General features: G+C 37.1%; 1 protein-coding gene across 2 annotated transcripts in view; it reads right to left on the minus strand.

Moving 5' to 3' along the window:
• The window catches only part of LOC100874904 (cell growth regulator with RING finger domain protein 1), a 32976-nt gene that overhangs the window by 15368 nt on the left and 4731 nt on the right, over positions 1–12877 (minus strand). For both annotated transcript variants that reach the window (XM_076529117.1, XM_003706770.3), the window contains exon 2: positions 7120–7277. In XM_076529117.1, coding sequence (XP_076385232.1) covers positions 7120–7277 — 158 coding nt within the window. The remainder of the gene's footprint in view (positions 1–7119; positions 7278–12877) is intronic.

Below are 12877 nucleotides of genomic sequence, written 5' to 3' on the forward strand. Positions count from 1 at the left end.
ATAAATTAGTGTACTAAATTTAAATTTCAAGTAAGTTCCACCATCCTTTCAAGAAGGTAGAATAGATCTAATCGTTTAGGAAAATGGCAATAAACGTAAATGGTTGATGTAACACCGTAATTTTGTCGCAATAGAGAGGTACAAGATGTAGGTTTGTTTAGCAACTCCGTCGTTTTTCACGCGGTCACCGTGAAACGGCGCGAATCAAAATGTGGCCAGAGATTTCGTATCGTTGGTAACGATCACTTCTTTCTACCATCGATGGAATCTTGCAATCGACTTACAACGAGTTACATCATTGGCTCACCTTTCATAACTTGGACCACAAGCTCTTCTCTCTCTCTCGATCCAATCGCGATTACGCGTTGCACAATTGCTGCGAGAGTTCTTTTAACTGGTATGCAGTATGTCCCTGTATACTCGACGTGATATTTGCACAGTTAAAATGCCAAGGAGCTTTTGATTCTTCTCTTTGTCTCTCGATGTTCGAGATCGAATGTGAACGTATTAATCTTTTTAGTAATTTTGCAATTTATTCTGTTTTTAATCTTGGAATTTTCCTGTTTTTTAATTTCTTAGTCGATTAATTTCCTAAGTTCCCATCTTTGAAATTTAACAAGCTTTTAATATTCCAAGCTTCTAATTTCCCAATCTTCTAATTTCCCAAGCTTCTAATTTCCCAAGCTTCTAATTTCCCAAGCTTCTAATTTCCCACTCTTCTAATTTCCCAAGCTTCTAATTTCCCAAGCTTCTAATTTCTCACTCTTCTAATTTCCCAAGCTTCTAATTTCCCACTCTTCTAATTTCCCAAGCTTCTAATTTCCCAAGCTTCTAATTTCCCACTCTTCTAATTTCCCAAGCTTCTAATTTCCCAAGCTTCTAATTTCCCACTCTTCTAATTTCCCACCCTTCCAATTTCCCACTCTTCTAATTTCCCACTCTTCTAATTTCCCACCCTCCTAATTTCCCACTCTTCTAATTTCCCACCCTTCTAATTTCCCACTCTTCTAATTTCCCAACCTTCTAATTTCCCACTCTTCTAATTTCCCAACCTTCTAATTTCCCACTCTTCTAATTTCCCACCCTCTTAATTTCCCACCCTCCTAATTTCCCAACCTCCTAATTTCCCACCCTCCTAATTTCCCACTCTTCTAATTTCCCACCCTCCTAATTTCCCAACTTTCTAATTCCCCAATCCCTCTATCTCCTAACCCACTAATTTCCTCTCCTCCTTTTCCATCTCCTAATTCCCCAAATTTCTCAATTCCCCACCCTACCAATCGCAGAACTCCTCATACCTCACTTAATGTTTCACCGTCATTTCCCAGAAATTTCCAATGATTTCTGCGATCATATCACCCGAGTGACGACATTCTTCAACGTGTTCTGTATCGCGTGTCCACGAGTGAGTCACATCGCAAGTGACAACTCACGTTGTTTATCAACGATATTATAACGATGTGAGTGGTATTTGATTTAACAAATAGGAACAAAACACGGTGAGTAATTTGCAAGCATAGTCTTCTATATTGAAGAGTTACTGTGTACATAAAGCATGACAGAGGTACTTTATCATCTATCAATTCATTCTACTAATATTTTCCATTTGCTGCTGCTGTTTTTGTGTATGGATGTCACGGAACAATTACCCCCATGTATGTAACGTTTAGTGTTAAAATTTTATTATTTCTAGAAAATTAATATAGTAATCCATCCTGGACTACAATGTCGTTACTGTGAATTTTTTATTCGATCGATCATTCTGATGTGGAAATTTGAAAAATGTATTTAAAAGGGTAGAAGGAGGTGTCTCGACCACTTCAAATTCTCAACCTTCAAGTTCTCGATCAATTTCAAATTAGCGTTTAAATTTGTTAGATATTAAAATTAATATCCACTGTAAAATATAGGTTATACAAATACTGTCTTCTGTTCTCACCGTAAAATCTTCCACAAAAGGAATTACACCTCGCACAGCTCAATTAAATTCAATTAGTTTCATAATCGTCGATAACTAGAGCATAACAGTTACTCGGAACAATTTCTATTTGTAAAAACTATGGAGTATTCCTTGAAAGTTCTCAAGTTGATAATTAGAGAGATCTTTCGATTGCATTCCAAAACAGTTTACGGATAGTGAAACATTTACACGTCACTTTACACGATTTCGCTTTTACACGAATTGTAAACGGACTTAAAAAACTTTGACTAAAAGTAAAAACTTTTCATTAAAATGAAACTTGATTTAAAATAATTGAACGTGTTTAATGCAGTTGGTAGAAAACTTATGCAGATGTGATATGTAAAATACAATGTAGTTAAAATGTAAGAAAAATGTTAAGGAATTATTAAGGAAAAGCATGGATCAATCAGAACGCGAGGATTACGCGCGCCCGCAGGCGACAGTTTTGAATCCAGCGGCTGAGCGCGCGTAATCCTCGCGCTCTGATTGGTCCGTGTTTTTCCTTAATAATTCAAAAACGGAGCTTCGAATCTTTTTCTTGTAAAGGGAAGTTTTATTCAGAATTACGTCAGCTACCTTCTATTTCAAGGATTTACAGTTATGAGACACTTTATATATTCAGTAAGAAAAAAACTACCAAACCGGTCAAATGACCGCTCCACAAGTTCCTTATTATAGAGTACACATTTTGTTAAAATACATTCCTTCAAATCAACATTGATTTTCATTAAAATAAAGAATAAATGTGTGCGCTAATTTATGTTTCATTTGATTATTTATTTTTTAACTTCATTTTTAATTTCAAGTTAAGTGCACATTATATGCCGGTAGGTTTAGTATTAAATATTATACAAAAACGAAGTCATAAATATTTTCCCTCCACACGATTTTTCAAAGAAAATATATCTTTCGTAAATTAAGAGAGAGGTGTATTAACCACATCCTCCATAATTACAATTTTATTATTTATTTCACTGCGTCAATCACCGGCGTTCGAGAAACGATTTAACCGAATTTGCAGGACGGGAAATTGTTCCGTCTATTGTGACGCGAGTTACGTAACACTCGTATATTCCAGTAAGCGTTGTCCTCGATGAACTGAACCTTCTCCGGTATCGACCCTCGACAGCTTTTACATGGTCAGCTTTGCTCACGAGGCTAGAATTCGAAAACACGCGCTGCCCTTGCCGCCGAAGAACGCGTTTTATCCGTGTCAGCTAAATATTTTTATGTCGTTCTACCAAAGAAATCAACGCGGCGTCGATTCTCGGAATTAACCAAGGAAAAACATCGTTCGCTGTTTACGCGAACAAATGGAAGAAGAAGGTTCTTGAAAACCCGTTCATTAATCTAGCGACGACACCGATGCTAAACCGATACTATTCCGCAACTACGGTTCATTCAAAGCATCCGGGAAAAGATTCCTGTTTACTATGCACGCCGTGTCGCACATCTTATTGATCATTCTGAGGGATCAACGATTGCTATTTGCTTTCAATTTACTAATTTCGCAATTGATACTTACTTTCGTATATTACTGTGTTTCTAATTTCTTCAATTTGCAATTTTCTGATTTTCATTTTTGTATTTTGGGTGGTGTGGAAATTCTGGGTTCATTTCTGGATTAATTTCCAGTTTCTTATTTATTAATTTTTATTTCCTTTCAATTTATTAATTTTGCAATATATCCGCGGTTTCGTGCTTTCGTATATCATTGCAGTGTCTCTAATTTCTCTAATTTGCAATTTTCTAATTTCCAGATTTTTATTTTTGTATTTTGGGTGATGCTAAAATTCTGGGTTCATTTGTTGACTAATTCCCAGTTTCTTATTTATTCATCTCTATTTCCTTTCAATTTATTAAGTTTGCAATATATCTACAGTTTCGTCCTTTCATATATCAGTACTGTATCTCTAATTTCTCTAATTAGCAATTTTCTAATTTCCAGATTTCGATTTTTATATTTTGGGTGATGCTGAAATTCTGGGTTCATTTCTGGACTAATTCTCAATTTCTTATTTATTAATTTTTATTTCCCTTCAATTTATTAATTTTGCAATATATCCGCGGTTTCGTCCTTTCATATATCAATACTGTTTTTCTAGTTTGTCCAATTAGCAGTTTTCTAATTTCCAGATTTTTATTTTTGTATTTTGGGTGATGCTAAAATTCTGGGTTCATCTCTCGACTAATTCCCAGTTTCTTATTTATTCATCTCTATTTCCTTTCAATTTATTAATTTTGCAATATATCTACAGTTCCGTCCTTTCATATATCAGTACTGTATCTCTAATTTCTCCAATTAGCAATTTTCTAATTTCCAGATTTTGATATTCACATTTTAGGCGCTGTTGAAATTCCAGTTTCGTTTCCCGACTAATTCCTAATTTCCTATTTGTTCATCTCTATTTGCTTTCAATTTATTAATTTCGCAATATATCCGCACGTTCATGCTTTCATATATAAGTACCGTATTTCTAATTTCTCTAATTAGTAATTTTCTAATTTTCAAATTTTGTTACTCATAATTTAGATAACGTTGAAATTGCAGTTTCATTTCCCTACAAATTCCCAATTTCCCGATTCTCAATTACCCGTCTTCCATTTCCTAATTTACGTTTGCTGAAACATAACATATCGATTCGTAGGTCAAGGTAAAACCACACGCTATCGTTCACACGCTTTACCTATCCTACGAAGTTACGAAATCGTAACGTATAATAGTTCCATGCATAAAAGCTACAAACACGTAATTTCTAACGACTGACCAATTATAAATCTCGTATAAATTAAGGAGCCTCTCAAAGTGTTTGACTAGGTTTGAAGGACACTTAATCTTCTCCAGGCAAGCTTATACTCTTCCCAAAATTGCGAAGTGTGGATACGTTCCTCAAAAAAACCTTCGGGAAAGCCTTATGTTAAAGACTTTTTATTAAAACCTTTTGCTAAAGACTTTTTATCAAAGCCTTATGCTAAAAACTTTTTATCAAAGCCTTATGCTAAAAACTTTTTATCAAAGCCTTATGCTAAAAACTTTTTATTAAAGCCTCATGCTAAAGACTTTTGTTAAAGACTTTTCATTAAAGCTTTATGCTAAAGACATTTGTTAAAGACTTTTGTTAAAAAAAACTTGTTGTTAAAGCTTTATGTTAAAGACTTTTGTTAAAGACTTTTTATTAAAGCTTTATGTTAAAGACTTTTTATCAAAGCCTTATGTTAAAGACTTTTGTTAAAAAAAAAACTTTTTATTAAAGCTTTATGTTAAAGACTTTTTATTAAAGCCTTATGTTAAAGACTTTTGTTAAAAAAAACTTTTTATTAAAGCTTTATGTTAAAGACTTTTGTTAAATATTTTTTACTAAAACTTTATGTTAAAGATTTTTGTTAAAGACATTTATTAAAGCCTTATGTTAAAGACTTTTGTTAAATATTTTTTATTAAAGCTTTATGTTAAAGACTTTTGTTAAATACTTTTTACTAAAGCTTTATGTTAAAGACTTTTGTGAAAGACTTTTTATAAAAGCTTTATGTTAAAGACTTTTTGAGCAAACACGAAGATAAATATCTAATTAGCAAATTAATGGCGAGAGATATATTCGAAACGACGTGGGAAAATCATAGACAAGGAAATTTACGAGATAGATACGTCTGGTATCAATTATTCGCCGGTTAAATGGCTCGGAATGACCTGGCCAAGCGGTCAAGGTAACGTTTCGTAACTTCGGCTGTCTTAGCACCTGCATACCAATTACGAACAAAGTAACAACCGACGAGAAAGAACGGAGACGTCATCTTTTTTTCTCCTCTTTCTTTACGCGCTAACCTACTTTCGGAGCCTAGTCGAACCTCTGCTCTTTTAAGCTAATTAACCCATCGACAAGCTTGCGAAAGTCAGAGTGCTTGCTATTCTTGGACAAGTTAATGTCGCTTGAAAAATTCTACGCTTTTGTAATTAGTAAATGTGCCTTGCAACTCGTGTTTTCTCTCAACTTTTGTTTGGTGAACAAAGACGCGGGTTATTCGTTTTCCAAACGTGTTAACAATTGAAAATTACTTTTCGTGTGTTCATTTTTAGCTGTCGATCTTCTAAGGTTATAATGTTTCATTTTTCAATATCATTTTTAACTTGTCTTACTCTGACGAGTCTAACGCACTCATAAGACAAATGTGAACTTCATTCGAATTTTGAGTATGTTTCAATTTGAAGTTTTCCAATTATAGTTTGCAAGAATCGCAGAATACAAGATAACATTCAGACTGCAGTTATTTGTTTTAATATTGTAATGAATAGTTCTGGTGGACCTAACAAATAAATTGTACAGCAGGTTAATTTATAAGCCTTTACGTCCTCCATTCAAATCTTCACATGTATCTATCTTTTATATCACGAATTTGTTCCTTTAACCCAGTCGAAAATGCTCGTGTTAACTGCTTGAATCAATGATTAATAAATACGAGAAAATATTGTGAAAATATCTGATAAGATATAGTAGTTAATCCTCCATAATTTCCTGCCCTTACGTCCTCCACATAAACGACATTTAAATCTTCACATGTATCTATCTTTTGTATCACGAATTTGTTCCTTTAACCCAGTCGAAAATGCACGTACTAAATGCTTGAATCTATAGCTAATAAACACAAGAAAATATTATGAAAATATCTGATAAGATATAGTAGTTAATCCTCCACAATTTCCTGCCTTTACGTCCTCCACATAAACGACGTTTAAATCTTCACATGTATCTATCTTTTGTATCACAAATTTGTTCCTTTAACCCAGTCGAAAATGCACGTACTAAATGCTTGAATCAATGATTAATAAATACGAGAAAATATTATGAAAATATCTGATAAAATATAATAGTTAATCCTCCATAATTTCTTGCCTTTACGTCCTCCACGTAAACGACATTTAAATCTTCACATGTATCTATCTTTTGTATCACAAAGTTCCTTTAACTCAGTCGAAAATGCACGTACTAAATGCTTGAATCTATAGCTAATAAACACAAGAAAATATTATGAAAATTATGTTAATCCTCCATATTTCCTGCCTTTACGAACGAATTAATTAATGTCATAACGAAAGCGAAGTTAATTCTCTAAGTCCGTTAAAGTACAGAGAAGAAACAGGGTGTTTGATCAAGACTCACCGGTATAAGTGCTCTTGAAACTTTCGTGAAGCTTGAAGGTGAAGGGAATGTGGACCTTCATCATCTCCATCTGAGGTATGCGCGGCGAATGTGTCATTACGCTTCCACTCCCTCCGAACATCAGTTCGTCGCCGTGAATACGAAGCACGATCATGTTCCTGCATAAAAAGAATTGTAGTTTTTCATTTAATCGAACCGTGTCAAGTACTGTCTGGTCGATTACCATCTATCGGCGATCGAGAAATTATTCCGATTAATTTGTACGAGTGTCACTCAACATCCTCGATGGAACTGATACAGCTCGAATAATATCTAATTTATAGCGATTAATAATAGCCTCTCGGTACGTATACAGGCATATTCGAGATTAATTAACGTACGCATTGTCGGTGGGTCATTAGTCATCCACGTTGCGGAATTGTAATTGATAATCAAAGTACAAATGAGCAGCATTTTAAACGTAGAGTGTTCTATTGGGAATTCAGTGTTTGCGGAGGAATTGAAATTACGAGTAATATAAGATGGTTTTAATAAGCGACGATATTGATGCTTGATGAATTGCGAAGGAGTGAAGGTGACTTATACGTAAATTATGGGAAATGATGCTGGAGGTTTTGGGGTAGGAGTATTTGGAGATTTTGGGATTTTGGGAATTAGGGGTTTGGTAATTTGGAAATTTAGATATTTGGGGGTTTAGAGATTTGGAGATGTAGGGATTTGGGGACGTGGGGATTTGGGGACGTGGGGATTTGGGGACGTGGGAATTCGGGGACGTGGGGATTTGGGGACGTGGGGATTCGGGAGCGTGGAGACTCGGGGACGTGGGGATTCGGGGGCGTGGGGATTTGGAGATCTAGGGATTTGGGGACGTGGGGATTCGGGGACGTGGGGATTCGGGGACGTGGGGATTCGGGGACGTGGGGATTCGGGGACGTGGGGATTCGGGGGCGTGGGGATTTGGAGATCTAGGGATTTGGGGACGTGGGGATTTGGGGACGTGGGGATTCGGGGACGTGGGAATTCGGGGACGTGGGAATTCGGGGACGTGGGGATTCGGGGACGTGGGAATTCGGGGACGTGGGAATTCGGGGACGTGGGAATTCGGGGACGTGGGGATTTGGAGATCTAGGGATTTGGGGACGTGGGGATTCGGGAGCGTGGAGACTCGGGGACGTGGGGATTCGGGGACGTGGGGATTCGGGGATGTGGGGATTCGGGGACGTGGGGATTTGGGAATCTAGGGATTCGGGGACGTGGGGATTCAGGGTCGTGGGGATTCGGGGGCGTGGAAACTCGGGGATGTGGAAACTCGGGGAAGTGGGGATTCGGAGACGTGGGGATTCGGGAGCGTAGGAATTTGGGAACGTGGGAATTTGGGGACGTAGGTATTTGGAGATGTGGGAATTTGGAGACGTAGGGATTTGGGGATGTAGGTATTTGGAGATGTGGGAGTTTGGGGATGTAGGAGCTTGTGGATGTAAGAGTTTGGGAATGTATGTACCTGGGAATATATAGATTTAGGATGTAGGAATTTGGAAATTCAGCTATCTGTGGGCCTACAAGTATGGAGATATAAAGACTTGAGAATTTAACTATTTGTGGGTCTAGAAGTTTAGAGATACAAGATCTTGAATATGTATGAACTTGTGTATGTACGGATTTAAGGATGTATAGACTTACGATGTTATTATTTCAAGATTTAGCTACTTATGATCTACCATTTTGGGAATGTAATGATTTCAGATTTATGGGAAGAAAATGTCTTTTCTTACCAGCCTCTTCCATCCAATAACATGCCACATCTTCCGTCCTAACACAGCTAAAGTGAGAAACGCAAAATGACTGCCTACTGACAAAACTCCTAGCACCAGTTACTGCACAGTATAAACGTCTCCCAAACGCAAGATCCTCCATCCTTCATCTCAGAAAACAGCCTACTACGTACATAACTATACATAACCTCTCGAAAGCAATTCGGGACAATTAGTCCCAGGAAATAACAGTATATCGTTTTTAATCGGCACAGAACCTAACGGGTTCAGAATTTATGCACGGTCTTTTCTTCCCGCGAGGTTACGATCAAAAGCCTCGTTAGTTAGCTCTAAGCGACGATTACGTAACGAGTACTCGTACGATCAGAGAAAGGAGAAGAATAATATCGCTTAAAGATGTTCAAGAACAGAAGCGTTTTCTGCTGTTTATAATATGTAAGACCTGATCAAACATTTTGACTCCCGAACGACCAAGAACTTCTAGACTCGTCCAGACGTTTCAATTTCGGTCCACGGCTTTCTCTTTTCAAACAAGCGAATCGCACGTTTCCCCCTAAGTGTGTTAACAGTTTATTGACACAGAAATCACCGTGTTCTATTGGGTCAGCTGCTAGTTTTCACGAAATGGATAAGACGAGCGCTTCGCGGAACGAGAATAAAAGTGCTCGTACGATGGTCGGAACTTTTCCATGGACGCAGTGAACAATTCGGGGACGCGAGGATTCGGGGACGTGGGGATTTGGGGATGTGGGGATTCGGGGACGTGGAGACTCGGGGACATGGGGATTCGGGGACGTGGGAACTCGGGGACGTAGGAATTCGGGGACGTGGGGATTTGGGGATCTAGGAATTCGGGAACGTGGGGATTTGGGGATCTAGGAATTCGGGGACGTGGGGATTCGGGGACGTAGGAATTCGGGGACGTGGGGATTTGGGGATCTAGGAATTCGGGAACGTGGGGACTCGGGGACATGGGGATTCGGGGACGTGGGGACTTGGGGACGTGGGGATTCGGGGACGTGGGGATTTGGGGATCTAGGAATTCGGGAACGTGGGGACTCGGGGACATGGGGATTCGGGGACGTGGGGATTCGGGGACGTGGGGATTCGGTGACGTGGGGATTCGGGGACGTGGGGACTCGGGGACGTGGGGATTCGGGAACGTGGAGATTTGGGGATCTAGGGATTTGGGGACGTGAGGACTCAGGGACGCGGGGATTCGGGGACGTGGGAATTCGGGGGCGTGGAGATTTAGGGACGTAAGGACGCAGGGACGCGGGGATTCGGGGACGTGGGAATTCGGAGATCTAGGGATTTGGGGACGTGGAAATTCGGGAGCGTGGAGATTCGGGGACGTGGCGATTCGGGGACGTGGGGATTTGGGGATCTAGGGATTCGGAGACGTGGTGTTTCGGGGACGTGAGGATTTGGGGATCTAGCGATTTTAGGAATTCGGGGATCTATGTTCATTCTGTCAGCTTTGAGTTAGCTTTGTATCAAATGATTTTTAGATTTTTAACGTTAGAAGTGATTCTCCTGATATCTACATTGATCTTCATCAAGCTAAATAATTAATGAGTGTACTAATTTATGTTCTGTCTTTTGTTTATTTACTTTGTGACTTCATTTTTCATCTCAAATTAAGTACACATTATACATAGGTTCATTGTTAAACTATTTGCCACATAATTTTTTGTAAAATTAATTTTTATAAAATCTACGAACCATACGATAAAATCCAAACAAAAATGAAGTAGTTAATAACTTAACAAAGTCTCTCAAAGATTTAACAGATCTCAATTTCATCAACTTCATTTGAATCATTCATAAAAGAGAATCATTCTTAGAAATGATGAATGAATAGTCTCTATCTTTCGATAGATGTCAGAGGTTAATGACCGAAACCTAATTAACAATCACCTTGCTCAGGACTCGGGTTGCATATCAAACGATGTCGAAATAAAGAGTCTGTATTTGATAACCGAAAAGTAGCACGAAATGTATCTACATCAAATTTCGAAGCTTCAAAAACACGACTGCGTAAAAGTTTCATTAATATTCGAGATACAAAATGATTAGCTGTCCGTTAGCTGACGAACAATGGAGCACCAGCGAAATTCGTGTATTGTTCTTTCCCTGATCGCAATCTGACATTCTATGCCGAAGGCTGTGATTTAACGAGATAGATTTTTACAGTCTGAGTCATTCGAATTTCTATTTGCGTTATGGAGAGACAATTTGGATTTATTGGGCAATTTTTTAGTTATTTATATTGTATCATTAGTTGATTTAATTTGTGAGGATTTATTCAAAGACTTTGTTCAAGAGTAAGTTCTTAATGTAAGATTCAATGTTTATAATTAATGTAACCATCAATGATTACAATTAATGCAAGCTTCAATGCTTATAATTAATGTAATCATCAATGCTTATAATTAATGTAACTATCAATGCTTACAGTTAATGTAACCTTCAATACTTCAGGTTAATGTAACCATCAATGCTTACAGTTAATGTAACTATCAATGCTTATAATTAATGTAACCATCAATGCTTACAGTTAATGTAACTATCAATGCTTACAGTCAATGTAACTATCAATGCTTACAGTTAATGCAACCATCAATGCTTACAGTCAATGTAACCATCAATGCTTGCAATTAATGTAACCATCAATGCTTATTAATTAATGTAACCATCAATGTTAACAGTTAATGCAACCATCAATGCTTACAGTCAATGTAACTATCAATACTTACAGTTAATGCAACCATCAATGCTTACAGTCAATGTAACCATCAATGCTTGCAATTAATGTAACCATCAATGCTTATTAATTAATGTAACCATCAATGTTAACAGTTAATGCAACCATCAATGCTTACAGTCAATGTAACTATCAATGCTTACAGTCAATGTAACCATCAATGCTTACAGTCAATGTAACTATCAATACTTGCAATTAATGTAACCATCAATGCTTATTAATTAACGTAACCATCAATGTTAACAGTTAATGCAACCATCAATGCTTACAGTCAATGTAACTATCAATGCTTACAGTCAATGCAACCATCAATGCTTACAGTCAATGTAACCATCAATGCTTGCAATTAATGTAACCATCAATGGTTATTAATTAACGTAACCATCAATGTTAACAGTTAATGCAACCATCAATGCTTACAGTCAATGTAACTATCAATGCTTACAGTCAATGTAACCATCAATGCTTACAGTCAATGTAACTATCAATACTTGCAATTAATGTAACCATCAATGCTTATTAATTAACGTAACCATCAATGTTAACAGTTAATGCAACCATCAATGCTTACAGTCAATGTAACTATCAATGCTTACAGTCAATGCAACCATCAATGCTTACAGTCAATGTAACCATCAATGCTTGCAATTAATGTAACCATCAATGGTTATTAATTAACGTAACCATCAATGTTAACAGTTAATGCAACCATCAATGCTTACAGTCAATATAACTATCAATGCTTACAGTCAATGTAACCATCAATGCTTACAGTCAATGTAACTATCAATACTTGCAATTAATGTAACCATCAATGCTTATTAATTAACGTAACCATCAATGTTAACAGTTAATGCAACCATCAATGCTTACAGTCAATGTAACTATCAATGCTTACAGTCAATGCAACCATCAATGCTTACAGTCAATGTAACCATCAATGCTTGCAATTAATGTAACCATCAATGGTTATTAATTAACGTAACCATCAATGTTAACAGTTAATGCAACCATCAATGCTTACAGTCAATATAACTATCAATGCTTACAGTCAATGTAACCATCAATGCTTACAGTCAATGTAACTATCAATGCGTGCAGTTAATGTAACCATCAATGCTTACAGTCAATGTAACTATCAATGCTTACAGTTAATGTAACCATCAATGCTTACAGTCAATGTAGCCATCAATGCTTACAGTCAATGTAACCATCAATG

This window comes from Megachile rotundata, chromosome 2 (assembly GCF_050947335.1).
Source record: "Megachile rotundata isolate GNS110a chromosome 2, iyMegRotu1, whole genome shotgun sequence".
In the NCBI taxonomy this organism is placed as follows: Eukaryota; Metazoa; Arthropoda; class Insecta; order Hymenoptera; family Megachilidae; genus Megachile; species Megachile rotundata.